Source organism: Pantherophis guttatus, chromosome 3, assembly GCF_059756535.1.
Source record: "Pantherophis guttatus breed Tessera chromosome 3, ASM5975653v1, whole genome shotgun sequence".
Lineage (NCBI taxonomy): Eukaryota > Metazoa > Chordata > Lepidosauria > Squamata > Colubridae > Pantherophis > Pantherophis guttatus.
The window spans coordinates 129,068,128-129,095,319 of NC_142065.1; the positions used below are offsets into that span (position 1 = coordinate 129,068,128).

The 27,192-nt window shown below is 35.1% G+C and overlaps 1 protein-coding gene and 1 long non-coding RNA gene across 22 annotated transcripts in view; both read right to left on the reverse strand.

The window, feature by feature from the left end:
* Nucleotides 1-27,192, reverse strand: part of CTNND2 (catenin delta 2) — a 479,927-nt gene that overhangs the window by 17,449 nt on the left and 435,286 nt on the right. For 8 of the 21 annotated variants that reach the window (XR_015733586.1, XM_034411880.3, XM_034411874.3 and 5 more), the window contains 3 exons: nt 25,455-25,580; nt 8,328-8,454; nt 929-1,042 (listed from right to left, as the gene is read on the reverse strand). Coding sequence is in view for 17 of the 21 variants with exons in the window: in XM_034411880.3 (XP_034267771.1) it covers nt 929-1,042; nt 8,328-8,454; nt 25,455-25,580 (367 nt within the window). In the remaining 4 variants the exon portion in view is untranslated. The remainder of the gene's footprint in view (nt 1-928; nt 1,043-8,327; nt 8,455-25,454; nt 25,581-27,192) is intronic. The other 13 variants (XR_015733589.1, XR_015733588.1, XR_015733587.1 and 10 more) reach the window with 3 other exon arrangements.
* LOC117662449 (uncharacterized) lies at nt 1,497-5,217 on the reverse strand. Its single transcript, XR_004590400.3, has 2 exons — nt 2,410-5,217; nt 1,497-1,754 (listed from the first exon to the last, which is right to left on the reverse strand). It is a non-coding gene; the product is annotated as an uncharacterized LOC117662449 (long non-coding RNA).

Consider the following 27,192-nt stretch of genomic DNA (forward strand, 5'->3'; position numbering starts at 1 on the left):
ATGGCTGTGCTTGGATAAAGGATTTTTTGCAGCCACACATCCTTGAAATCTTCACAGTCACCAGCTCTTTTGAACAAACAGTGTAGAAAACTTGAATGTTACTGTTTTTCATGCTTTTTGCCACCTCATTGTTCTCTTATAAAGTTGAATTTGATTTTCTTCAATTCCATTTTGCACGGATTTTGGTATTTTGGCCCCATCCCATTTGCTATCTATTCAGTCACGCTGAGGCCATACATTATCAGTTTGCTCCCAGTTATTATAAAAAATATTTTAAAATTATGCCAAAACCCAGTGAAAATGGATAGTAATGATAGTTTACCCAAAGGCTTTAGAAACATTAAGGAAAAAAATGTGTGGCGAAATCCATTATACAATCTCTTCATAACTTGAGAGAGAACATTTTCAAAATAAAAATGAACACAGCAATATGCAATCTTACATGAATTAGGCAGTGACAATTATTTATTAGCATAGGTAATATATCCAGAATGTATTCAAATCAACAAGGAAGGGGAGAAACCAGAAAAATAAGTAACCAAAATTTACATACCCCTGTAAATTCTACAACTACCCACCAATCTGTGTAATGTCACTCATGGTAAAATTGGGTAAGGATGCAGTTTCCTATGTGAGTAACCCCAATAGTATAAAGCAGAACCTTGCTGTAATGGGAGGTTGGCATCCATGGGTGGCTGTTTATAAAAGTACTGTAGAGGAAAAAACCAGCTCTGTAACTCTCTGCTCGTAAAGCCTCCTTGATACAAGATTCAAGGCTCATCCAAGCAAGAAATGGGAACCTGAATCCCAAGAGAAGAAAATGCTTACACTTTCCATTTCAACAGCTTTAAAATAAAAATGCTCAGCTATAATGACAGAAATCAGAAACTACAGGTAAAAGCTGCTGAATAACTCAGATGTTATATACCTGAATTGCTTGGTTGAATGTAAAGCACTGCTTCAGGCCCTGTTGGTCTATTGGCCTTCTGTAAGATCTTAGTTTTTCCTCTAGGCAATGGGTCAGAATGCTGGATAAATCCATCTAGAAATGAAATGATTTGAATGGGAATATGTTGTTTTTAATCTCAGTTGTTCTATACTGAGTATCTTGAGTTCTGTTGCTGTTGTGAATTTAACAGCCATATGCAATATGTACATAAAACAATAAGGTTAATGTGAGGCAAATAACACTTAGAAACACTAAAACCAATACTGCTTCAAAATCATGTGGCCACTCCCCCCCCATCTGCCTAAAAGCAGTGCTTCCAGCTCCTTTGTAAAACCCCATAATCCAGGGAACAAGAATGAGTAATAAAGGGGAAGAAGCCACTGATTCTGGATTTGTATTTTGCCCCATTCAACTCCATGGATATAGTATGGTGCCAATTAAAAAATGAGCAAGAGTAGGGGAAAGAGATGTCCAGTTTTGGACTGTTAGTAACAAATCTATCTATCCAACCAACCAGCCAGCCAGCCAGCCAAAAATTCACACAAGCAACAATGGTAAATACTTTATTGACCAGCATTTGAGAGGAAGTGGAACCCGAAAGATTAAGAAAAATGAGAAGTTGTTCATCAGCAGCTGGGGAGCAAGCATAGGATCTGGTACATTTGTTGCATAACTGCTAGTCATAGTATGTAGGCTGTCATGCAGATTCTCAATTCTATGCATCCTTCTCGGCACTTGTAAGGAAATCTTTCTCCTCTCCTGTTTTTAACAGGTTGTGAGATAGTTCTTGTATCTGAAGGACAGTCTGTAGGAAATAATTGGAAATGGAAAGAATGAACCTCAGGCAGTGAGTGGAAGACATCATTTTAAAAATCTGAATACATAGATATTTGTTGGTAGAAGGAGAAAAGAGTGAGTGATACCATCTGATTCTTTGTCAGTGTTCGTACCTTAGTCTCCAACCCCCACTGGGGAAAGAGACTTTGGTATCTGTGAATATAGCCATGTTTAAGGCCAAAGCAGCTATCCCTTTGAGGCCAAAGGAATGCATATAGCATTTTTGGGAAGCCCAATGGGTGCGATGAGTGGGGCAATAATTGAAAGTGGTGAACTAAATTATTTTTCTTGCTTGAGTGAGGAAGTCTGTGCAATACCACTAGTTTTCCACAATAGTAGTAAAAGAAGAATCTGAGGTTTTAAAAAAAAGAAAAAGAAAAACTTCATGTGAGTGCTGTAATGGTTTATTCTGTTGTGTTGCTCTCTCAGGCAGAATTGTGTGTGAGTGAAATGGCTGGCTGGTGTTAACAGCTGCAGAGTTTCATCTGAGCAGGGATAAGTGCTTTCTCTCTGAGTGCGAAAACATTTCCTTTTCTCATTACAGTGTAGGCAAGTCACTTTATTTACAAAGGGAAGTCACAGCAATGAACACTTTGTTGTGATTGTTCTTTTAACTTGCTTACCTGTGTGAGTTGCTCTATTCAGGTGTACTCCACTTCTTGGAATGCAATTTGATGTGGGATATTTACATTCAGATTCCTTAGCACACTCTCTGTGACTACTAAACACAGAAGTTAGCAACATATTCAAGTTTCTGTAAGGGTTTCAGGTATGGTTTTTTCCACTGGTAAAATTTCTTCTTGTGAAATTTAAGCAATAGAGTAATAATATTAAACAAGAAATTTAAAAAGATGAGGAAGAGAATGTTTAATAAAGGTAACTTGGGTCTACTATTTAAATATTTAATATGGTTAAGAAGTAAACTATATCATGAAGCAGATTAATTAAAATAAACATTAAACACATTTGTTCTCTGTGAGATACTGGTAATGAAATGAAAATGCAATGTAATTTTCCTGGACAAGCATCGTTATGTTTTCCCTCTTGCTAAATCTGGTCAACTGTTGTAGGTCACACGATGGGAACACTTACATCGATACAAGTGGTACTTTTGTATATTATGATTCTAACAACAAAATTATTTCATATTTTGTATATCCCCAATGAAAATAATCAGAACTTGTTCATTTTTGCTCTTCCTGAAAGAAATTCCTTAAACACCAATTCTGTGTATTTGTCAATGAAAGACTGGAGATTACATATATGGAATTATTGAATTCATTAATAAAAAAACACTTTTAATATTCTTTTATGATCCCATAGAGAATATAACAGAATATTCATGAATCTAAAATGTGCTTGGGCATACCTGGTAACACCATTCAAAGTTATATATGATACAAAATATCAGTCATAATACACTACTCATTTCTATGGAAGTTCAACTAATTGCCTATTGATCCAATTCATAGTCAACATAAAAAAAAAGGAAGCTTTGTTATTACATTTTCCAATTTGTCTTATTTTATTATTGTTTGCTCCCCAGAATCATTTGTTAAGATGGGTGGCCATACAAATCGAGTGAACAAACAAATAAATTGCATATTTAAAGGCAGAAAGACTTCGAGTAAAAATATAGGAAACTTAATTTGTTGCCTTATTATGCAAACTACAATTGAAAGAAGTCATACAAGATTGGAAAAGGTGGAGTTAGCTGGTCTGTAGTCTCCCTGAATTAATCACAATTGTATTGATAGCATCATTATAATTGTAATGCAAACTAATAGGCTAAATTTGTAAAAGTATGTGCTATAATGTATAAAAGTAAAGGTTTCCCCTGTCCATCCATGCAGTGGTGGGATTCAGCTGGTTTGGACTGGTTCGGGCTAATCCCACCATTGTCTGGCCCCGCCCCCGCCCATTTTTTGGCCCGTTTTGAAGTCCACAAGTTTTAAGGTAAAAATATGGTTGTGTAATAATCCAAATTCAGAAGGGTTAGGGTTAGGGTTATATGCTTTGCAGTGAAGACTCATTTTGTGTTTGCCAACAAATGTGCAGCGAGGCAGGAAAAAGAACAATGGATGTGAGGTATTGAGAGGTCTGAAGTGTGTGTGCCCACACAAGCTATGAATTCCTCCTCCCCTTTCAAATCTAGATTGTTGTGCAGCTTCAAGAGAGGTAATTGAAGATTTGAAATCTTCATTTTTTGGACTGTTTTTCAGCTATTTTCAGGCTATTTTTGATGTTCGGTAGTAGTAAATAAATAGAGAGGGAAATTGTACCTTGTTGAAGCCTTTCACTCAATTTCCCTCTCTATTTACTTACTACTACTGAACATCCAAAACGGCCCAGAAAATGGCTGAAAAATGGCCAAAAATTGCCTGAAAACAGCCGGGCCAGCCAGTGGTGGGATTAGCTGGTTCACCAAACTGGGCAGAATTTTAACAACCGGTTCGCCCGAACCAGTCCGAACTGGCTGAATCTCACCTCTGCATCCATGTCCACCTCTAGGGAGTGGTGCTTATCTTTGGTTTTTTAGTTGAGGGAGCCAGCATTGTCCAGAGACATTTCCATGGTCATATGATCAGCATGCCGAGGTTACCTAAAATATTGTTACCTTCCCACTGAAATGGTACCTATTTATCTATTTGCTTGCTTTAGAACTGCTAGGTGGGCAGGAGCTGGGGCAAGTAACGTAAACTCACCCCATCTTGTGGCGCTTGGGTCTTGAACCCAGACTGTCAGCTTTCTAGCTGGCAACGTCAGCGTCTTTAATACTGCATCAGCATCATGTCCTTCTGCTATAATGTGTAGTTAAGTAATGAATAACATTAAGGTGAATTTCAGCTAAAGAGGATTATAGAATGGAATAGCATGAACTAACCTTCCAAGTTAAGTCCTAGGGATATACTGTTTGTTTGTTTTATTAGATTTATATACCGCCCTACTCCTGAAGGACTCAGGTGGTGAACAGGCACAAAATAAAATACATAGATACAAAAGTTAAGAACATAATTAAAACCAGATTAAATAATTTAGCCCGAGACAATTAAAAATCCCAATAATTTAAAACAGATTAAAATTTCGATTTAAAAGAATTTTAAAACAGGGGAGAAAATTAGGCCAGGCCGGCCTGCTGGAATAGGTGAGCCTTAAGAGCACGGTGGAAAGTGCGCAGATCTGAGATCCTCCGTATCTCTAGGGGGAGCTCGTTCCAGATAGTGGGTGCCCCCACAGAGAAGGCCCTCCCCCTGGGGGCCGCCAGTCTGTGGTTCAAAACCATAGGATCATAAAATATAACGCCTGGAAGGAACCTTGGAAATGATCCAATTGAATGTTGTATCCTAAGAAAGTCAAGGTAAAGCAGCTGATTGCTCTCCTTATGTGTCTTCATCCCAAAGATAGTAACAATACTCCAAAGTGCTTAAGAGTTCCAGCAATAAATAAATATATTATTTTACTGATTTTTTATATATATATATAAATATATGCCTGTTCAATCTTCTTTTTTATTTCAACTAGGAAATAACAACAGCATCCCAAGGAAATGAGCTGTAGTTGGTTTTATGAATGTTATCCTTCCTTTCTAAACAGATCCACAGAAAAAAAAATATAGCTGATCTGTCCACTTTTCTGACTATGCTTCTCTTGTTTTCCTTCTTTATAACTTTCATACATAGTTTTGCAGTTATATTCATACTTTCCTTTCTTTACTTCAATTGAAAATCTATTTCAAATAAATATTAGTAACAATTACATATGGAGGAAACATTGTTTCAGGTCTTTGGAATCATTTCACGCTTTAGCAGTGGGTATGTTTAAATCTGTCTCTCTACAAAATAATCCAGGGTGATATCAAGATATCCAAACTAGCATATCCAACAGCTCTAGCAACGCTGAACAATAATCAGGAACAGCTATTACATGTACATATACTGAAATACAGTAATTATTATAATGCATATAATGCAAATTTTTAATACAAATTATTTCACAATTATCTTCCTTTAGCAGGCCCATGATTATCAATAATTTAAAAATAATCAACCAATGATATGTCTAAGTACAGATTTGAACCTAGATTACTAAAATAGTAATAAATGCAATAATCTCTCAATTTGACAAAACCCACACAATATCAGAAATAGCTTCTTTTCTCCTTTTTATTTTTTATTTTATTTAAAAGTTAAAATACAACTCCAATAAAAAATTGAAACAAAATCCAACAAGACAAAAAGAAAGAAAGAAAAATTAATTTGCAGAAAGCCATATTCACTTCAGTCATTGTCCCTGGTCCATCCAGAATCAAATACCTTTGAATGATTTTTAGTAATAAAACTTTTCCTTAAAATTAATACTGGGGTCTTTCCACATAATTGCATTTCCAAAGTCATAAATCTCTGTTGTAAATACCTTCATACAATTATTTTTCAAACATTCTATCATCTCTGGATTTTTTAGATTCATAGCCCTTTCTACCTTATCCACCAAATCTAATTTTCCAATGAAGTTTCTTCTCCTCCAACTCTGTTACAACAGATTAATTTCCAATCCATCTGACTGCAAATCTAATTCTGTTGTTGCCTGTATCTGAATAGCCTCTTTAGGGTGATTTATAATTGTTGTTGCTTCACTGAACTTATCTAAATTTTCAAAAAGAGCTTTTAAGGTAAGAAGCATTCTTCTTTCAAATGTTTCCCAGAAAGCTTTTGTTGTTACCATTTTTAGCGTAATCCAAAAACATACACAATTCACCTCAAGGGCAGTCTGTTCCACAGTCAGCTAACTGCAGGAGGAATTGAGATAATTTTTCCCAGCATAGAGAGTAAATAGAAGAGATAAAATGGAAAGTTACTGCCTCTTTAAGAAGAAAAAAAGAACAGAGAAATTTTCAGAAATAAAATATAAAAAGTGGTAAAATAAAGTCCTTACTATAAGAGTCCAATGTAAATCAGTTCACTTACACTATATAAGAAAAAATCTTTATGCCATTGACTTCCATGTGGCAAAAATGAATTTTTTCATTATTCCAGAAAAAAGCGGTAGTAAAGAATAAAAACTAGTTTATAATCCAGCAAGGGATAAAAATAGTTCAGCATTCAATCAGATGTTTAACATCTGATTGAGCCGAGATGGCGCAGTGGTTAGGGTGCAGTACTGCAGCTAGTTGTTTGTTTGTTTTGTTTTGTTTGTTTTATTAGATTTATATACTGCCCTACTCCCGAAGGACTCAGGGCGGTGAACAGGCACAAAATAAAATACATAGATACAAAAGTTAAAAACATAATTAAAACCAGATTAAATAATTTAGCCCGAGACAATTAAAAATCCCAATAATTTAAAACAGATTAAAATTTCGATTTAAAAGAATTTTAAAACAGGAGAGAAAATTAGGCCAGGCCGGCTTGCTGGAATAGGAGGGTCTTAAGAGCACGGCAGAAAGTGCGCAGATCCGGGATCCTCCGTATCTCTGGGGGGAGCTCGTTCCAGATAGTGGGTGCCCCCACAGAGAAGGCCCTCCCCCTGGGGGCCGCCAGTCAACATTGTTTGGCTGACGGCACCCAGAGGAGCCCCTCTCTATGAGAGCGTACCGGCCGGTGGGAGGCTGCTTGTGGTAGTAGGTGGTCCCGTAAATAACCAGGTCCTAAGCCATGGAGCGCTCTAAAGGTGGTGACCAAAACCTTGAAGTGTACCCGGAAGACCACCGGGAGCCAGTGCAGCTCGTGCAGGAGAGGTGTCATACGGGAGCGCCATGTTGCTCCCATAACCACCTGCGCAGCCGCACTCTGCGCCAGTTGGAGCCTCCGGGTGCTCCTCAAGGGGAGCCCCATGCTAGTTCAGCAGATCAGCGGATCAAATCTCACAGCTCAAGGTTGACTCAGCCTTCCATCCTTCCGAGGTGGGTAAAATGAGGACCCAGATTGTTGGAGGTAATATGCTATTTAGTATACTGTCTTTGGTGTAAGCTGCCCAGAGTCCTCGGAGAATGGGCGGCATAGAAATATGAATAATAAATAATAAAATAATAAATTTAAAATGTAAAGCAAAAACAAAAGAAAACAAATTAAAAAAAAAGTTAAAATGAAGGCACACTTAAATATCTGAACAGCTGATAGGAAAGGATGGAGACCTGACTCTCCAGCTGTTCTTACTGTGAATTGCAATCATCAAGATTCCTCTTCATTGGTAAGTGAGGGGTCCTCTGAGAGTCATCTGGGGTCATTCTTAGTTGTTCCTGTTCAATCTAGGGAGCATTTTGTCACCAAAGAGCCAGCTTTGACAGTGAAATCAGCTGTTAGTCAGCAGGGGGGGGGAATCCTCCCAGCCACTCAGAGCACCATTTTTGGATGATCTCCCTTTTCTGCTTTATCCAGAATGTTTCATGATCGTATCAAACATATAAGCCAGAAAATAGATAAACAATAAAAGTACCTTTTCTATGCTTCATTACAGTTAATAATTCCCTTGATAACATTTCAGTTCTTGATTTGACCTTGATGATTGTTTCCCTAATTATTCAATTATATATATCTGATCTTACCTGAACGATTGTTGGGAGACATGCGCACCGGAGAGATGGAAGGTGTGCGTGAGGAAGAATACGGTCTTTGCCTATCCCTCTCTATCGTTGATGATGAAGCTACAAAATGATACTGTGACCATCCATCCTGCATAAGAACAGTATACAATAATAATAAAAAGGCTGAACAGGATACACGTATGAAAAAAATACAAGTATGAAATATTTATTTGTTTAACAATCTATCTTCCTTGTTAGAGGCCAGTCTTATTCTTTATTAACAGGCAGGTCTTCCACATTATCTGTTTCTATATATTTTTTACTTAAAAAAATATTTTCTCAAAATAATATTTCTTTTGAAATATGCATTCAGTGCAGGCTGATTGACTTTTCCTTCACCAATAGGTAGATCCATATATAATGTGAATGTATGAGGATGACTTTATTCTTACACCAAGAATCTTGTAAAACATTATATATTATATATACTATTTATTTATAGGTGAATGTCATTTAAGATCATCATGGTACAAGAGAACTAAGAAACAGAGAAAGCGTCTATCTGATTTGGGGAAACTTTCTCCACTTTGCCAAGGCTGGGAAGGCTGCTAGGTCAGGAAGCAAAGAAAGTGTTGATGTCTAAATTGATTTCTAAATATCTAGTGGAACTATTGCTTAAATGAGCTAGAGCTATACTTGTTGTAGTTCGGGATTGTAGAAAACAACGTTATAAGCAGCGGTGGGATTCAGCCAGTTCACACCACTTCGGGAGAACCGGTTGTTAACTTTCTGAGCAGTTTGGCAAATTGGTTGTTGGAAGAAATCATTAGGGCAGAGAACCAGTTGTTAAATTACTTGAATCCCACTACTGATTATAAGGAATAATGTAATTATTGAGGGTACACTGATCATATCCCAAACTGGGCAGCTGAAAATTAGATAAACTATAAGAAAGAAAACCGATTACTACTAAACACCAATGAAAATAATCAGTAAAGGCTAGTGATAAAATATCATCATTGCTGAAATCTACCACATTCCTGCTTGGTAAACATATGTTTTAGAAAAGTATATGAGATCTGGGACAAACATATTATATATTATTTATACTACATCTATATTATTTTCAGATGCTAGTGTTTATTTAAATATTAATGTTACACATTCAGCCTTTTAGAACAAAAAGATTCATTTTTGAAATGCAAGCATTGATTTTATATACTGGTATTTATATTGAAAGGAAACAATTTTACATAGTTTTTCAAATTTAGGAGAAGTCAATCTGAGATCATGAAAGGATAACCATTTATTTTTAAAAAATTAGAATGAGAAAACTAGGAGTCCAGTTTTAAAAATATTTTGATAATAGTATTGCAATAAACAAATAGAGAAGACATGCCTTAATGAATTACATGATATCAATCACCCAATTCTTCCTAGATCTAGTTAACTCACAGTTTCTAAGCTTTCTAAAAAAGGTGATGGAAGTTTTAAGACTGCTTTATAAATGGCCTTAACTGACCATAGGAACACAAGATACAACATAGTTCTAGTAACCAACCTATTTTGACAGTGCTATTATGTATTTCAGCAATCCATGGGCCTAAGGCTTTTAAAAAAAGCCTTAGGCCCATGGATTCTTTTTTAAATTTAGCTGAATTTCCCCAAGATTGGGACATCAAATTTGACAGCAGATTTTGTAGTTTACAGCAATGTGATTTCCTGTTCATTCTTGGGAAATGAAAATATAAGCCTTTTCTGTAGTAGCATTCACACTTGGCACACACTTCCCTGGGAAATACAATCAGCACCCTTTCTCCTTATATTTTGCAAATAATACAAAACTATTCCAATGTGCATTTGACCTAATTTTATAGTGGATATGCACAGGAATTGTATTTTTAATAATTGGAATGTTTTCTATCTTATTCCTACTCTATTATTCATTGCCCAATCTTGAGTAGGTGTTCTATACATTTTGTAAAAAAAAAAAATGCACAAGCATCAAGCTGTTTCCGTGATGAAAAACAGTTATTTTTAACACAAGGAAAAGTGTATATTTTAATGACATATTGTATACTAAGACATGCTAAGAAATTGATATACTAACATGCCTCAAATTATGTAGCAGTACAACTACTCAGTGAGATCGTCCTCAAGTTAATGGATTGTGAAGTGAAAGCTTAAATAGCAGTTGCAATTTTAATCTACAAACCCATTATCTCTGAAGTCAATTTAAATCAATACGTTTTTCTTTACTATAAATCTAGGTTTGTCCAAAGGTCTCTTAAAATAATTGCTTGAAATCAACCTAATACCTGCCCCACTTAGTAAAGCCAAACTGAGTACCATTGGAAAGGGACAAGACCATGTCTTCTACCAAATTTGAGAGGTATCGGCTGGCTTGAGAGTGTGTGAGATAAAACAGCAGACCATATTTCCAACTTTGCTGTTGCTCTGCATTCACCAACTCCTTTAAAACAGTTTAACTTTGGGAATAGCCAACTGCTGCTATGAAACTCACAAGGGGTTGATGATCCATGGTTTTCTCTAGAGTTGAGCAACTTTTCAGTAGTTGGGAGAATACTGAGCATGCTGAGATGAAGGTATGACGTGATGCAGGTATGTTCTTTCCTTTGTTATTTTTTACCTAACTTGAGATTCTGGCCACTGATTGCAAGTCTTATAAAGTCTTATAAATTGTAGAAGAGGGCGGCCTATAGATTTTATAAATAAAGCAAGCAAGCAAGAAAAGGCAATTTGACGCTTATTTATAGATATTCAAGTTTAGAAATTGAAGTGAATACCAGAAATAAGCATTGGCAGTGTTTATATTAACACAATATCAAGATTATTGACTTATATCTATTATGAATGAGCAGCATGCTGCTGTACGTTATTCTCCTGTTCTTTTCTATATGAGAATAGCAAAACAAGTCAGGATTTGTTTCAAAATCATACAAAAACTTTGCAAGCAATTCAATTTATTACAATTTGTAAGTCTTCATAGTTTTCGTCCAGGCGTTCCTACTAAAGCAGGCAAGATACACAGGCAATTGCTGTTTAGTTGTGTGCAAAATTGCCGTTACCTGCGACTGCGAAGAGTTTCAGACAGAGAGGTGGATTTTAATTTCTGAAAGTTTATATTCAATAATTTTGTTAATCTTTAAACTTCTATATAAACTTTGGTTTGACTTTGTTCAGAATAACTTCTTGAAGTTTCAAATCTCTAAAAATACACAACGATTTCAATTACAACAGATAAAACATTACAAAATAGTTTATTTCTATTCTCTAAATGCTGCTATCTGTTGAATGACAGCATTTTTGTGTGAAAACTCCATTACTATCAGGTAGTAGTTTCTGCACTTATTTATTTAGCCTGAGAGTATCAAAAGTTTTAACATGAAAAGATGCTCCTAAGAGAGTGGACGGGGGCTCTGCAATAACCTATTCTGATACTTGTCTGAAAAGACCTGTGGCTTCAAAGATATGATAGCAACATATTTGTGTGGTGATCCCTACTGTTTCACCACAAAAGTCAACAATCAAATTCTGTTGGGTATGTATGGATTTTCAATCTGGGCTAGATAATGCCACAGTCAACATCAGCTAGTTCTTAAAATTATAGGAATATAGGAAGTTGAATTTATGTTTTGCTTTGACATTCCTTCGTTCATTTTTCTGCTGATTGCCTTATTAAATTGAGGTTTAAATGTAATTTGATTTGCCCTTCTACTGTCATGTTGCTCATGAAGCAAAATGATAGCAAGAAACATAAAAATGTTGTTTAGTTTTCTTTTGGCAGGGGCAGACTTCTCTTTAGTTTAATAATATATGAAAATGCAACTTAAATGAAATAATGTCTTTTTCAGATCAAAACAAATGCTGTTGCCAATATACATTTCAAATTACAAATTTGATTTGGGGGGGACTATGTCTCCAACGTTTTTTCTAATGCAGTTACTTCAAATATAACATTACCCTTCCTTTACTCTAAGTCCATTTCCATTTCATAAGTAAGTATTTAATAATAAATTCATTAGATATACTTCAGTTTTAAAAGTGATTACTGGTAAAGATTTAAACCAATTTTTAGAAGTCAAAAGGGAATATTATCAATTGAATGCAAAAATAAATACTAGATGACGTGCTGGTTGCCTTCATAAGTTAGTTTTAGGTTTAGTGCTTCTAATCGAATTTAATTAAATTGATCTGGATATTGTAAAAGCACAATAGATTTAGGACTCCTGAAGTCAGTATGTATCCACTCCAAAAGTAAAATGTTGGGTATTTCTGAACGCATTTGTATCCATTTTACTTAATCCTAATTAAGCCAAGTTAAGCAAAAAACATATGACATACTTATAAGGAATTCTTGTTATGGGAACGTATTAACGTATATATAATTTCTTTAAACTTGACAATAAGATCTAGATTTTAATATAACTAGAAAGTCTAAGAAAGATCATAAGAAAAAAGTCTTAGAAAGATTCTGAGAAACCTCTGAATCATAAGCCTGTTCAAGATTTCCCCCCTATTTTTTAAATAGATAAATCCACTCGTAAAGAGAATTTGAAGGAGAGTACTTGCTAATTTGATCCTTTTCTTTAGAATTGGATCTACTGAATGGTACCTCAGGAACACTGCAGAACTATTACTTATTAATACTGAAGTTACAGTTGTACATTTTAATGTTAACTAAAACTGAATTTACCACCAAGGATCCACTGAAAGTCAATAAATCCCTTATTTTAATATATTGAATGAGACAGATTTTGAAGAAATAAATAATTAATCAAAAAAAGTTCAAACAAAGAGATGGGTGCACAAGAATAACTGTGCTGCTACTCTTTAGGTGCATAACATATTAATATATTATGTTGTAATATATTAATATATTATACCTCCATTAATATTTTATAGCATATTCACAGTATTTAAATGAATAAGATTTCGGAAGTACAAGGTATCCATTGGGATTATATCTAATATTTTGGTCTTTATATATCTCTGTATTTATTACCTATTCCATTATTTAGCTTGGTCTTTTCTGGACAATTGAGCTGTGAAATTTTAAGTTGTAACAGATATAGGTCATAGATCAGTGCCACTTAACTTAAATTTTCTACCCTGGTTGTCAAGCACCAAGTAATTGATAAAACAAACAGTAGATGAAACTAAATATGGTGGGTTTTTACTTAGCATTTAAGCTATTTTGATCATAAATAAAAAGCAAATATTGCCAATACTGCAGGTGAAAAAACAATAACTCACTTGTAGTGAGTTATGTAGTGCCCTCATATAAGTAAAGTTAGAGATGGGAATGGATACAGTTCCTTTTCAGGGGTGGGCTCCTGGGGGTTTGGCAGGGTTCGGGTGATCTTCTAGCCAAGGATCATCGGGGTTCAGCGAACCCCCAAATGCCACCCCTGGCTAATCAATGTTATATTTTCTTTAAAAAAAAGTTAGAGTTTATATACCACTTAAAAAAAGACTAGTATCTTTCATTTTGCATGAAATGGATAAGAACTGAACATACCCTATGGGCTTTTGCAATTTATGTTTGTATGTGTATATAAATGCTTGTGTGTATGTATATATGCATGTGTGTGTGTATCACTAATATAACAAAGTACAAGTGATTTATATCTTGTATCAAAAGCAAAATGTTTCTATTTTTAGTGTGATAGAGAACCCTGGTATCAAAATGAAGATTAAAATACACTGTAAAACTATTTTTTGATAAAGTGTTATCATCAAAATCTGTAATTTGGTTCTTTCATTCACTGGATCTGTGCATTTCCAACTTATATCTGAATGCTAAAATCCCATTACTCAATCAGTATGACAAAGAATTATTGAACCATTTTGTTCCATCCTGTATTTTTAAAAGCTGCTGCAGTTATGAACAAAAAGAGAAGACATGTTTTTTTCTCTATGAATCTTATCTCTAATTTTAATTTTAAAGATAGTCAAGTTCAGATCCAATTCAAATACTTCTAAGATTCATGTATAGCTTACAGGTTTATCTTGCTACAGTTTACAATTCAGTTTCATGTGTTGTTTGGCAAAAGAACAGAAGGAACAACTCATTTTATATTCATTTCAATGAATTTTAAGAAGCACACAAGTATTCTAGCAACTATCTAAGAAAATGCCATGTACTGGATGAAACAGGGAGTTAAATATGCAATTATGGATTATGTGGGATGATTATTGGCTGGTGGGAGAAATGAATTCTTTAGAATTGCAATGATTTAGAGTCCTCCAGAAAACGGTGCCCCAAACAGCAGGATAATTTTTTCCCCTGCTGACAAGCATCTGATTTTGCTGCCAAAGATGGCTCTCTTTGGCAGCATGCTCCCCAGAATTGAATGGGAGCAACTAGGAATGAGCCAAGATGATCTTTGGATGACTGTATAGTTGCATGGGAAGACAGTTGCAATTCTTGGTAACAGTAATCTCTTACCAAGTTGGTTCTTCATCTTTTCCTGTCAGCATTTTTTTCTAGACGTGCCTTGATTTTAAGCAGCACGTTTTGCTTTTGACCTACATCTTTAATTAAGCATCTGGTTGAATGCTGATTTATTTTATATCCCTTTGCTGGACTGTGAACTTTTTAGCCTTTTTTTTTTTTTTGCTTTGCTTTGGAGTTAGGAAACATGTTCGTTTATACCACATGGAAGCTGATGCTGTGAAGACATTCTCCTTGGTAGTGAAAGTGCTCTGATCTGATTTACAATTATGCTGGACTACTGTACAAATGATTTTGTATTTTACTACTTTTTAAAAGAACTTTCCTGTTTTATTTTGCTTTTGTACATATATTTGGTTTCTTTTCCTTTGTTCTCTGCAGAAATGGAAATTTTCTCTTACATTTCTATTTCTTCTCTATCATGGGAAATATTATCTTAATTTCTCCTGCAGACATCTTGTTAGAACATTGCTTTGTCTTTGAGAGTAATTGCCCTTGTTTTGTTGTGAAAGTCAAGCTAAAATTTGGACTATATTAAAAATGGAAACTACAATAAAAGCAGATCAACTTAATCTTAAAGCCTTCTTGGAAGTCTTCAGGAAAAATGCTTTTCAATTTACAAGCTCTGAGTGAAAATTTAGATACAAGTTTGTTGTTTTAACAACAGTTATAAATCAATCTAAGGATGATAATCAGATGCAGATAATAGTAACTAAATCAAACTTACAATTAAGTGGATTGGAAGTCAATTTGTTGCTGACAGAATTGAAGGAGAAGAAACTTTGCTTGACAATTGCAGGTTTGTTGGAGAAGGCTGAAAGGGCCTGGATTTAAAAAGCTTAGAGATGGAAGTATAGATCATTGATGAACTGCACTTCCTTAAGAAAACTGATGGAGATGGTGGAATAGACTTATTATATTCAATCAGAAGACAACTGTTAAGTTGTGGTTCAATTGGCATGAAACATTTCTGAACAACAAGCACTGCAGAGATATTCACAACAGAGAACTGTGACTTTGAGGAATGAGATGCAATTGTTGGGAACAATTGTTCCCAACAACAAATGTTGTTATTATAATTTTAAGGTAAAGCTTTATTAAGAATCAATTGAAGATATCTGATGCTAGACAGATAGAGATAAAGATTGCAGTGGTTTATTAGAAGCCATAGTGGACTTTCTCTGTGTGAAATATAATAATAGATTGTTAACAGAGGGATCTGAAGTTTAGTTTTGTTGTTGCCTCTACCTGTTAACTGATTTTTTTTTTACAGTAAATAGAAGGTTGATCAGATTAGTTGGGCAAATAGAGCTGTAAAAGTTTATAAATTGTAAACCTGTTTTGCAAGGGGGGAAATGATTATTGTTGAAATATATGTATCAGTATTCAACTAGGGCAGTGATGGCTAACCTTTTCTGGACCGAGTGTCCAAAGTGCGTGCACCCAACCCCCCAAAATGCATTGGATGCAAGGCCCCCGTGCCCGCCCTCTGCCCCGCGCATGCGTGCACCCCCCACATGCCCCCCGCACATGCATGTGTGGGCTCCCGCACTTGACCTGCCCCCTGCGTATGCATGGCAGAAACCCAAAGACCAGTTGCCCAGTGGGAGGCGCGTACACATGCGCAGTGGAACTGAACTGGGGCAATGGTTCGTGTGCCATCAGAGAGGGCGCTGTGTGCCACCTCTGGCATGTGTACCATAGGTTCGCTATCACGGAACTAGGGGGAACAATATATGGTTTATTTAATGCACATTTTTTTTGGTCTTATTAATTTTTGCTTTGTTATTTTCTTTTTTGCTGAAGTTTGTATTTTATTTTTGGAAATAATAAAAAAAAAAGAATTGCAATGATCTAGTACAACAGAAATGGAATAAAAAGATTTCCCTGTGATTTAAGTTCATATATTTCCTTTAGAAAAAGGGATGTAAGGTTGTTGTGGTTCTGGACATATCTGTTTTAACCAAGGCAGTAAATCTGTGAAATTGCTTCTTTATTCTGATAGTTTGACAGCTGCAATGGGAAAAAGAGCATACACAATAGAGGATTAACCTTTAATCATTATCTGTTTACCAGAGTTCTGGAATCTGTTAGATGGGTAGTATTCTAGTAATAATCCTACTTCTTATGTTCTATGGCTAGTGATGAGCTTCCATAATGCAATTAAATATCATTTTTTGGAATGATATTTCTGATAATTTTCCTGGTAACATTTATCTACAGAACTTTCAAAAGGAATGGCTTTGTCTATCTATAATTAATTATTGATTTTCCTATTGTGAATGCAAGGATGACAAGACTTAATCTAATCAATAACATACTGATGTATACAAAAAGACTAGTGTGTCAGATAAAACCCAAAGGATAGAATGTCAGACATACAAGAATCATAAGTTATATAAAAGCTCTATAAAAGCACAGCTAACACTTCTTGCAGTAATTTTTCAAAATTGTTTATATCATGCAGGGTACATGCAAAATTATCTGTAGCTCAATGGCATTTTGCAATCTGTCTAAATCTCTTTGAAAAATGGTGTAAAGTGTAGATATGTAACAGCTGGGAGATCATGGAGTTTATTGAAATTGTGAAATTAACTGACTCATTCGAAAGATAACACTATATACATTCTTCAGCAAATCAGAAATCTAACTATAGACCTTAGAGCAAATACAATAATTATGCCCAAATAATAACAAAATGAAGTTAATAGGATGTATTATGAATAAGAAGGCCAACACTGTTACTGAATTTTCATTTCCAAACCAGGCACTCCCTCTTATACCTTTTCCTCAGAAAAAATTAAACTCTCTAACAAAAGAAATGAATTGAAACAAAGAATAACTGGCATCTAAAACAGCACAAAAACAACTGAATAAGGTTGCTTGCATTAAAGCCTGTGACAGAAAAACAAACAAAATGAAAAAAAGGGGCATGAATCATCCTTGCTAAAGGGCCGCAATTAACTGGTAAACCAAGAATAAAACGATATCTTTTGGAGAATTTAAAAGAACACTTTCCTTAAGTGAGATATAGCTTTTTAAAAAGTATGTGCTATTGTTTTAGAAGAAAGACCACTATTTAAATTAACTTGGTACAGAGAGAGCAGTTGGGCAGCCTGCTTAATTGTGTGTAAAATAACCTCCCTCCTCTTTAATTTAAGAGTGCAATCCTGGGATGGAGATTAAATTAACTAAAACTTGCACCACAGAAATAGGTTCCCCCAAATGAATATATCTGCATTCATATAATAATGAGATAATTCTCTATCCCTCAATATTGTGAGCAAGAAACCTAATAAACCATTATTCCCTCTGCTGATTTTTGAACAATATAGCTTGCTTACACTGAATATGAAAGAGCTGAAATTATTAGTTTCATGGACTCATAAAGTTCTAGAAGAATTTGTTTTCTAGCTGCATGCACTGGTCATTTTAATTTCCCTTAAGAGTTTGATTTTATTTTAGCACAACGAGGAGGAATATAGCCCAAAGAAGTTGGAAATGGTTTCATAGCAGCAGTATAGTTTCATCTCTCCATGTAAAATATGACTGGAATAACAATACAACATACCCCCCACCCCCTATTTCCTTAACAGATATAAAATGATATAAATAGATATATTTGCATTTCTAACTGTCTGGTTTGGCACAGCAACCAAACAAGACAGACACAAACTTCAATGGATAGTTAGGTCTGCAAAAAAAAAAAACCAATTGCAATCTGTCTGCCTTCCATTGAGGACCTGTATACTGCACGAGATAGAAAGAGGGCTGTGAAAATATCTACAGACCCTCCCATCCTGGACATAAACTGTAGATGACCCTACAGGGCACTGCACGCCCAAACAACTAGGTACAAGGACAGTTCTCCCCCTCCCCCACCATCAGTCTGCTAAACAACTAATTCCACAGCACTGTCTTACGTCCTGGGATATCAAACCACCTAGAAGGGCTACTATCCTTCTCATCTTTCCTATTAACTATTTCCTTAGCTTCTTATGACTATAACTTTGCTGTTTGTATCTTATGATTTATGTTGACTGATTTTATTTAGTATTCTATTATGATTTATGTGGATTGCTTTTATATAGTATCCTATGACTATCACTGGGTGCTATATCTTATGATATATACAGATATTATGATATACAGAGCTGGAGTATCTATCATATGTCTATTTTTAACACATACCTTAAGCACATAGTAAGTTCAATTCAACATTTTCTATGATAAAAAGATGGACAGAATCCAGGCTACAAAGCAAGCGGGCTTTTGTTTTACCTGGTCATGGACACAGCTCTGTGGATGCAACCTCTGCTTGAGACATACAGCTTAATAATAGCAAGTTACAAAACATATGCATATAAGCACGGAAACCAGATAATGCTGCAGCTGGAAAAGTTATTTTTGTTGTTTTTGTAGTGTACCAGAGGTAGCATGGCAGTTAGCAGAAGAAAGTGTAATTGGTAAAATTTGCTTTCTTCAATGGAGAGAACAACTGGATTTTAGTTCTTCTAGTCCAGAGGTGGGGAAACATGGCCCTTTTATGGCTTTTTTGTCAGGAATTCTGGGTGTTCAAGTCTGCAAGTCATAAAAGGGCCATGGTTCCCCACCCCTGCTCTAGTCAATGGAAGGACACTACCATGTTTGAAAAGATCATTTTGGTATAAGCCATATAAATTTTAACCAAGAAATATTAGACTTTTTTGAAAGCCACATTCATCTACTTTTGAACACAACAGAAAGTAACTGCAGCCTTGACCTACATAAGCCCTTCAGACATCTTGTCTCAATTCTCTTGCCTAAAGCAAGTCTGAGATTTCATTGAATAACTAACTTCAAAAGGAAGGTTGTCAGTCAATTATTCAGAGTGATGTACCATAAAGAGCATTTCTATCTGTCTTAGAGAAAGATCAAAAGAACACATCCTACTCTCTGCAGTGATACAATCTTTTAATAACCAAAGCTACAAAGCATCCTAAAATTTGTTGCAATTCTAAGTCTACATTTTAGCAGTCAAGTAAATGTCTTGGCTTTATGGAATGCACCACATTCAGCAGCCTTGGCATAAACAACTAAGAGCATATTCAACATTTTAGCAAATGCCAAATTTTTAAACTGTCATACAATAATTTTTTAATATACAGTACAATTGTCTTAGAAGTGTATCTGAGAATGTTAATATTCCATATATTTGACTAAAAGGATAAAAACACAGCATTCTTGTGTTGTGCTTTTTTCATGAAATACCCTTTAGTCAACCTCCACTGCCTGGATAATAAGCCTAATTATAAGGCATATGCAATCCACATTCCCTATAGACTATGACCCTACACTGTCTGTATAATTTGGGTATCCATGTTATTATATTTTTATAAGTCACCTATGGCAAATAAAGGAATAGAAAATTACACCAAGAGGAAACTAACAATCTGAACTAATCTAGTGTTTGCTTTATGCCACAATGATATATTCAAGAAAGGATGACATGATATCAATCTTTATTCTTTTGCAATCCCAAATAATGAGGATTGACAAAAATATTAGATGGGAAAACATAAGGATTATTGCTTATTCTATATTGCAACATTCAAAAATAAAGTTTGACGAGATTAACTGTTTAAACCAACCTACTTAAATTCAAATGCTGGGATTTAAATTGATATAGCCTCAGTACAATTTGAGGCAAAGACATGTGTGAGTGTATTCTTCTCTCTCTGTTTTTCTTCCTCTCTATTTTTTTTTTTTTACAATCCCGTAATCCCTTAATTTGGGGTAGAGTTGGGGCGACTGAATTGAGCTGAGTGTTTACTGACCAGATGCTCTTCCTGACACCTATGGGGAGTTCACAGCAGACATTTTCTCTTGAGAGAGAAATATCTGCTGCTACGTAGGATTGAACTCTCAACCTTCCAAATGAGAGGCAAGCATCTTCATTTCTAGGCCACTGTGCCCCCCCTCCTTTGCACACAATTCTTATTTTATATGCTATTAGGCTTTTTTTTTTTTTTTTGGCTAGTGCTTAAAACATCTGATGTAGGTTCACCGATTGTCAACATTTGTACAGATTCTTATACTTGCAATTTGGAATATATCTGCTTTAATCAATTATCTCTATTGCTTTATAAGAAATTTTGATTTTTTTAATATAGCTTCTTTAATAGTGTTTCAACATATATTTAATAACTGCAAAATCTGTCTGATTTTAATAACATTTGAATAAAATCCCTATTATTTAATAACCAAAACATAATCTGGCGTGTATTAAATGATGAACATTTTATTTATTGTACTTTGCCATGTGAAGAACATGGAAAAACTGCTCTGGATGTGTTTCCTCAAAAGAAGAATTCCTTAAGTGAATGAACCCAGGATGGGGTGGGGAGATCTTTTGGTGGTAGGTAAAACATTACAAGATTTTGGCAATATACAGCAGGACAGATGGCTGGTGCTAACAGTTTCGACATCACAAATTACTTGTCTGGAGACATGGGAATGCTGCTTCCAAGCTTCCTCTCTTACAACCAGATAAGAAGGAAAGAAAAAATCTCAAGCAAACTCCTAATCCAGTATTCTTTTACTTAAAAATCAGTACCCTATCTTCACTCAAATACACAAACGTGAATTAAAATAATAAAGTCTATCAACATACATTATTAGCAAAATCACATAAAACATATCGTATCATAAAACAATATCAACTATCAATTACAAAGGGAAGATATATTTTCAACTGGTTCTTTTTCTCAAAAAAGCCAATTTATTTTCTTTAATAAGATATTTAGCTAGATGCCTGAGACGCATTTGAGTTTGAGGCTGCACATATGCCATTCTGATTGGATTCTAGCAATCTGTGGCAAATGAACAAATTAAATATAGTTCCTACCCTTTCCGAATGCCAAGGAGGCAAATCTCAAGATAAAGAAGTTGTCAGTTTAGAATTTTGTTGCTGTGCAGTACCACTCCAAAACAGTCCAAATGTAATAGTGAATGTCAGGTGATTTTTATGCTTCACTTTCTGTGAAGCAGTCTTTGTCTTCCCATATCATTTCTCCCTCTCTTTTACACCCTTGGCTGAGTCCTCTTCAGTCTGATTTCACTAGTAGAAACAGTCCAAGTAACAAGTATATAGTGTCATGACAAAGTTGAGGTTTCTGAGAAGGCTTTGAGATAGGGATTAGATACAGGGCTTATTCCAGGTCTGAATGGCATTTGGATAAATCTTTAAATAGGTGCACACAATTCTGAACTGGTCTGATCTGCAGCTCTGGGCTATTCTGTCTGTAACAGACTTTTCTATGCATCAGGCTCTTTATTTAACCTACTGGTTTTCTAGCTCCCAGTGATTTCCATGGACCAAATAGATGGGCTTTCATCTCATAGGCAAGTCAACTGCCAGGAGCAATGGTTCTAATGTTCCCCCACAATGACTGCTTGGGATTCAGCTTTCTCCGGGTTCTTCATCCTGGTCCTCCTCATTTGGGGAAGATTCTTTAGGGGCATGATAATTGCTGTCTTTTGGAACCTGATAATCTATTTCATATTACCAGTATATTTGAATTAGGGTTTAGAATCAGAAATCATCACTTTTATTTCTTATAAAGGGATAGGGTTAGATATATGCACTGGCATGTCAATAACATGAACAGGGATTATATTTTCACTTTTTTCCTGTTTAGCGAAGGAGTTATTAAATATATTTCAATGTAATATTTAAGCATCCTATTATAATTTTAAAATACATATTAACCTTATTTTAGATTTTATATTATTCTTTTCCTTTACAGCATTGGACATGATGATTCCTGATTTTTCAGCAATTATTTTAAGAACTTTGGGGCCATCAAAACAAAAATGCAACAACAACTAAAATTACCACCACCACCACTTTTAATTTTCAAGAAATTCAACCACAAATTCAACTGGAAAAAAGGTGACATTTTAAGCCAAGCCTGGAAATACCTGGAAGCCTGGCATTCTGACCAACCAGTCATCAACCAACAGGCATAGAGAAATAAGCTCCATTTATATGGAGCTTATTTATATATAGGGCGGGATACAAATTGAATAAATTAAAATTAATTAAATTATATACCATTTCAAAGATACAACCAAAAGTGAAAGAAGGAAACAAGCATTTCATAGCACATTAAACTCCAAAGTTGAGGGCTATCACCATAAAAACTCCAAAGTTGATTATGGTTACTTTTGCTGATGGCAGTGTCTCCCCCAGAGTGAGGAACTAGTTTTCCTGAAAACTCAGAAAAATTGCATGTAGCTGATGTCCTGGAATCTGTATAAGCTGTTTGTGATAGTAGTTGAAAAGGCTGTCCCAGGCACATATTGTACTTTTGCTAGATCAAAATACGTATAAATTGTATTATCTTGGTGCAATAATCTCCATATTTTAAAACATCTTAAATGATGTAAACTGATCTACTTGATTTAAAGTTTAGCTTTTATTCATTAAGAATAACTATGCATACAGCATATCTATTCCATTCTTCTTCCATCTACAATTAATCCTACATTAGGGTATTTCTTTTTTAACCTGCCAATGGATAGGAATTTAATATTTATATCTTACTGTATCTCTATGAAACTGCATAGAAAGAACATTTTGCTGGTGCTAGAAAAAGGAGCAGCTGACATCTGTTTAAAGAAGGCTCCTGAATAGTTTAAAAATGCTGGAAGGCAACTGCCAGGAAGAGGTTTAGTACCAAATTCTTTCTTAAAAGCACAAGAGATCGAGGACAATCCATTTGAGGTAACCTGTGAGTAGGCAACAAGTTGCATAGCTTTCACAAACCTGGAATGGGTCTACTAGTAACTATGCCATGCCAGTTGTAAACTAGTACAGTATTTTTCGGAGTATAAGATGCACCTAAGTTTTTGGGGACGAAAATAAGAAAAAAGCTGATTGACAGGTGGATCGGCCTCCTGGAATATCCCCAATCAGCTGTTCCCAGAGGTGAATTTTAGCAACAAGTTCATTGGTTGTGAGCTCTGTGCCTTGCTTTTTTTTTTTTTGCTTTTTTTTTTTTGCCTCTGAAACTTCTGAAACTCTCAGAAAAAACTTTTTTTCCTGCCTCCGAAAGCCTCCGAAACAGCTTCAGAAAAAAAGCCTCTGAAGCTCTGTTTGGGGGCTTCTTTTCTAAAGCTCTGTTTGGGGGCTTCTTTTCTGAAGCTTCTTTTCTGATGCTTTTTTCAGCCTCTGAAACCTCAATTTGAGAAGCTGGGTGGGGCTACATTCGGAGTATAAGACGCACCCAGATTTTCACCCTCTTTTTTTGGGGAAAAAGGTACATCATATACTCTGAAAAATACGGTATGTTTGATTAAATCAATCTATCAATGTGTCTGCCTGCCTGTCTGCCTACCTGCCATCTGATTTCTGTGGGCAGTGTGACATCTAGGACAGTTATTAAAGATGGCAGCAAACATTAAACATGTACATAGAGGAAACTTTGGGGAATGATTGGATTAAATAAAGGAAGTCTTCGTTTTACAAAAGTTCAAAGTTACAACAGCACTGAAAAAAGTGATCTATGACCGTTTTTCACACTTATGAACGTTGCAGCAGCTCCATGATCACATGATCAAAATTCGGATCCTTAGCAACCGAACCGGATCAGATTTATGACAGCTGCAGTGTCCTGGGGTCATGATCACTTTTTGCGATCTTCTGACGAGCAAAGTCAATGGTGAAGCCAGATTCATTTAACAACCGTGTTACTAACTTAACAACTGCAATGTTTCACTTAACAACTGTGACAAGTAAGGTCATAAAATGGGCCAAAACTCACTTAATAACATAAATTTTGGACTCAATTGTGGTCGTAAATCGAGGACTACCAGTATTGTAATAAAATTAATAATATTTCTGTAATGCATTTCAGACAATTTAAAGTGCCATGTTTATATTATTTTCATAATATAATTCTGTGTAAAAAATATCAGAATAGCATATAGCCAGGAGGTAAAACAGAAAGGCAGTAACCAATACAACATTCAAACCAAGATGCTAAGTGCAACAGTAATATTTCTTAGCAGGATTGTAATTCTGTTTTATTTTTCATATGACCTTGAATGCTTCAAAAGAGAAAAGTCAAATAAATTTTGTATTCATACCCTTTATCAAATAAAAAAATTAAGAAAAATAAAGAATATTGCTATGTTTTGATTTTTTCCCCCTGCTAAAAAACAATCTAGTATTGAGCAAATGGCTGATTACAGAAATATATCAGTTCTATCATATAATGGAGAAGGATTACATAGAAAAAAGGGACTGAACAAACTAAGCATACTAGTCTTTTGCATTGCTTTATATTATCATATTAACTTCATTTCCACAGTCACTAAGGAAAATAATTCACTGCTCATACAAGTGACATGAAGATTTAATTGACGCTGCAAGTGATATTAACATGTATTCTACGCATTGCTTTCTGTAATTGTATTTTGATTTATATCAATGTTTAAGTAACTCTTTATTGCTGTTGCAGTGCTAATCTAGGAATGCATTCAATTCTATTTATTGTTTTAAATGTGCCAATATTTAATGTGACACATTTAAATAAGGCATGTTGGTGGCATATAAATTTTAGAATAAATAAGAATTAAAGAAAAAAAATCACAAATCAAAACTCATCAGCTGACAGCCAGAATACCTGGGTCTGGGAATAGATTCTGGTTTCTTGGTTCTGGGAGAGGGAATGCTGAGCGTGCCATGACTCAGAATGATGGGTAGGTGAAAATCCTCTGTCCTCAGCCACTCTGAAGTCTGGGGCCACCCGCTGCCATAAATCAATCAGTCAGTCAATCAATCATGTATTCCAGTGAGATTTCTTTTTTCAAACAGAAATATAGAAATATGGGAACTAGGCTACATTTTTTACAACTGTAACCATTTAAATTATAATTAGAAATAGATTACATTGATAATTACTGATTCAGACTGGTTCCAAAGCAGAGAAAATGCAGTGCAAACTGTTCCCAACAAAGACTATATTCAAAGCAAAACAAAAACTTTAAAATTAATAATTGCACATTATTCTCTTTATACAAGTGCACAGTGATGATTTAGTGGCTGTCCTTATGCCACAGAATTATATTCAGCTTTTCCCCCTCCATGCATTTCTTCAGTAGGCATGATTCTTGCACTAGGCAATTGCTTCTTTCTTTTTTTCAGGAGAAGCAGGTGAAATAATGATAGCTGTGAATGTTTGGAGTCAGTGATGGACTAAATCAGGGAAGGTAACTTTGAGGGAGACTTGTGGTGTTCACATTTTGGCAGCAAATTACATTACTCTGAGAAGGAAATTATCTGATAATAATTATTAAATTTATATGCTGCCAATTCCCAGTGACTGGGTGGTTGATAATTGGGGTTAGGAACCTTGTCTTTTCATGTTAGGGTGACACAAAGAAAACTATTAAATTTGATCCTTGCTCTCTCCAGTTGCCAGGGTACTGTCTGTCACCCCGACTTACATTTTTTATCCTGAGCAGATGGGCTTAGTTCCAGACATACCATGAATTTCTGTTTTCAATTTCTGAGGTCTCTGTAGGGCCCAAAGGTTTTCTAAATTATATCAGAGGCTGACACTTCACTTTGCATTACAAATATTCTTCATTTAATAGATTTTAGTAAAAGGACTAAAATTGAGATGAAGTACTCATTGTTGCTTACCCTGTCACAGATGGCGAGCAAACTTATGTTTAGTCAAAATACAAGGAAGATGACATTTTTGAGCAATCAGACTGACCTTCATATTTATAGCTACACTAAACTGTTTGTTCTAAACAGCATTTGTTCTAAACGATCACTTTCACAGTCTCAAGTTGATTCTACACCCGTTTCTTCATCTTGGTTTCAAGAGGATATCCCAGCTAGTGCTTCTAGAGAATGTGGACTTAATTATTGTTATATAAGGCTTTGATAACATTCAGGCTGGCTTATTACAAAGCATACTCTATATTCAAATTTGTTCAAAAACTACATTGAAGCTGCACATAATTCAAAATGAGACTGCACACTTTTTAAGGGGGAGGAGCATTTTATGGCTAAATTGAAATATGTATAGTGAACAGAAGGGAATGGGAAGGTAAGGAAAATGAAAGGACAATGGTGCACAGAATTAGCAGTCAGGAGAACCAAAGATCCCTGAACGCCATTAAAATAATATGAATGTTCCTGTTCAACTATATCAAATGTGAAGTGAATGTTGAAATGAGAAATGTTCAATGCAAACGCTTTAAAAACTTTTTACTACTAAAATATTGCTAACTTAGTCAAAGATGACAATAATTAATGACATGTCAGTCATGAATAAATGATATCCAGTCAACCCTACAATTGAAATTATTTCTACTGTTCTCAGCATAGAAGCTGAGGAACCAGACTGC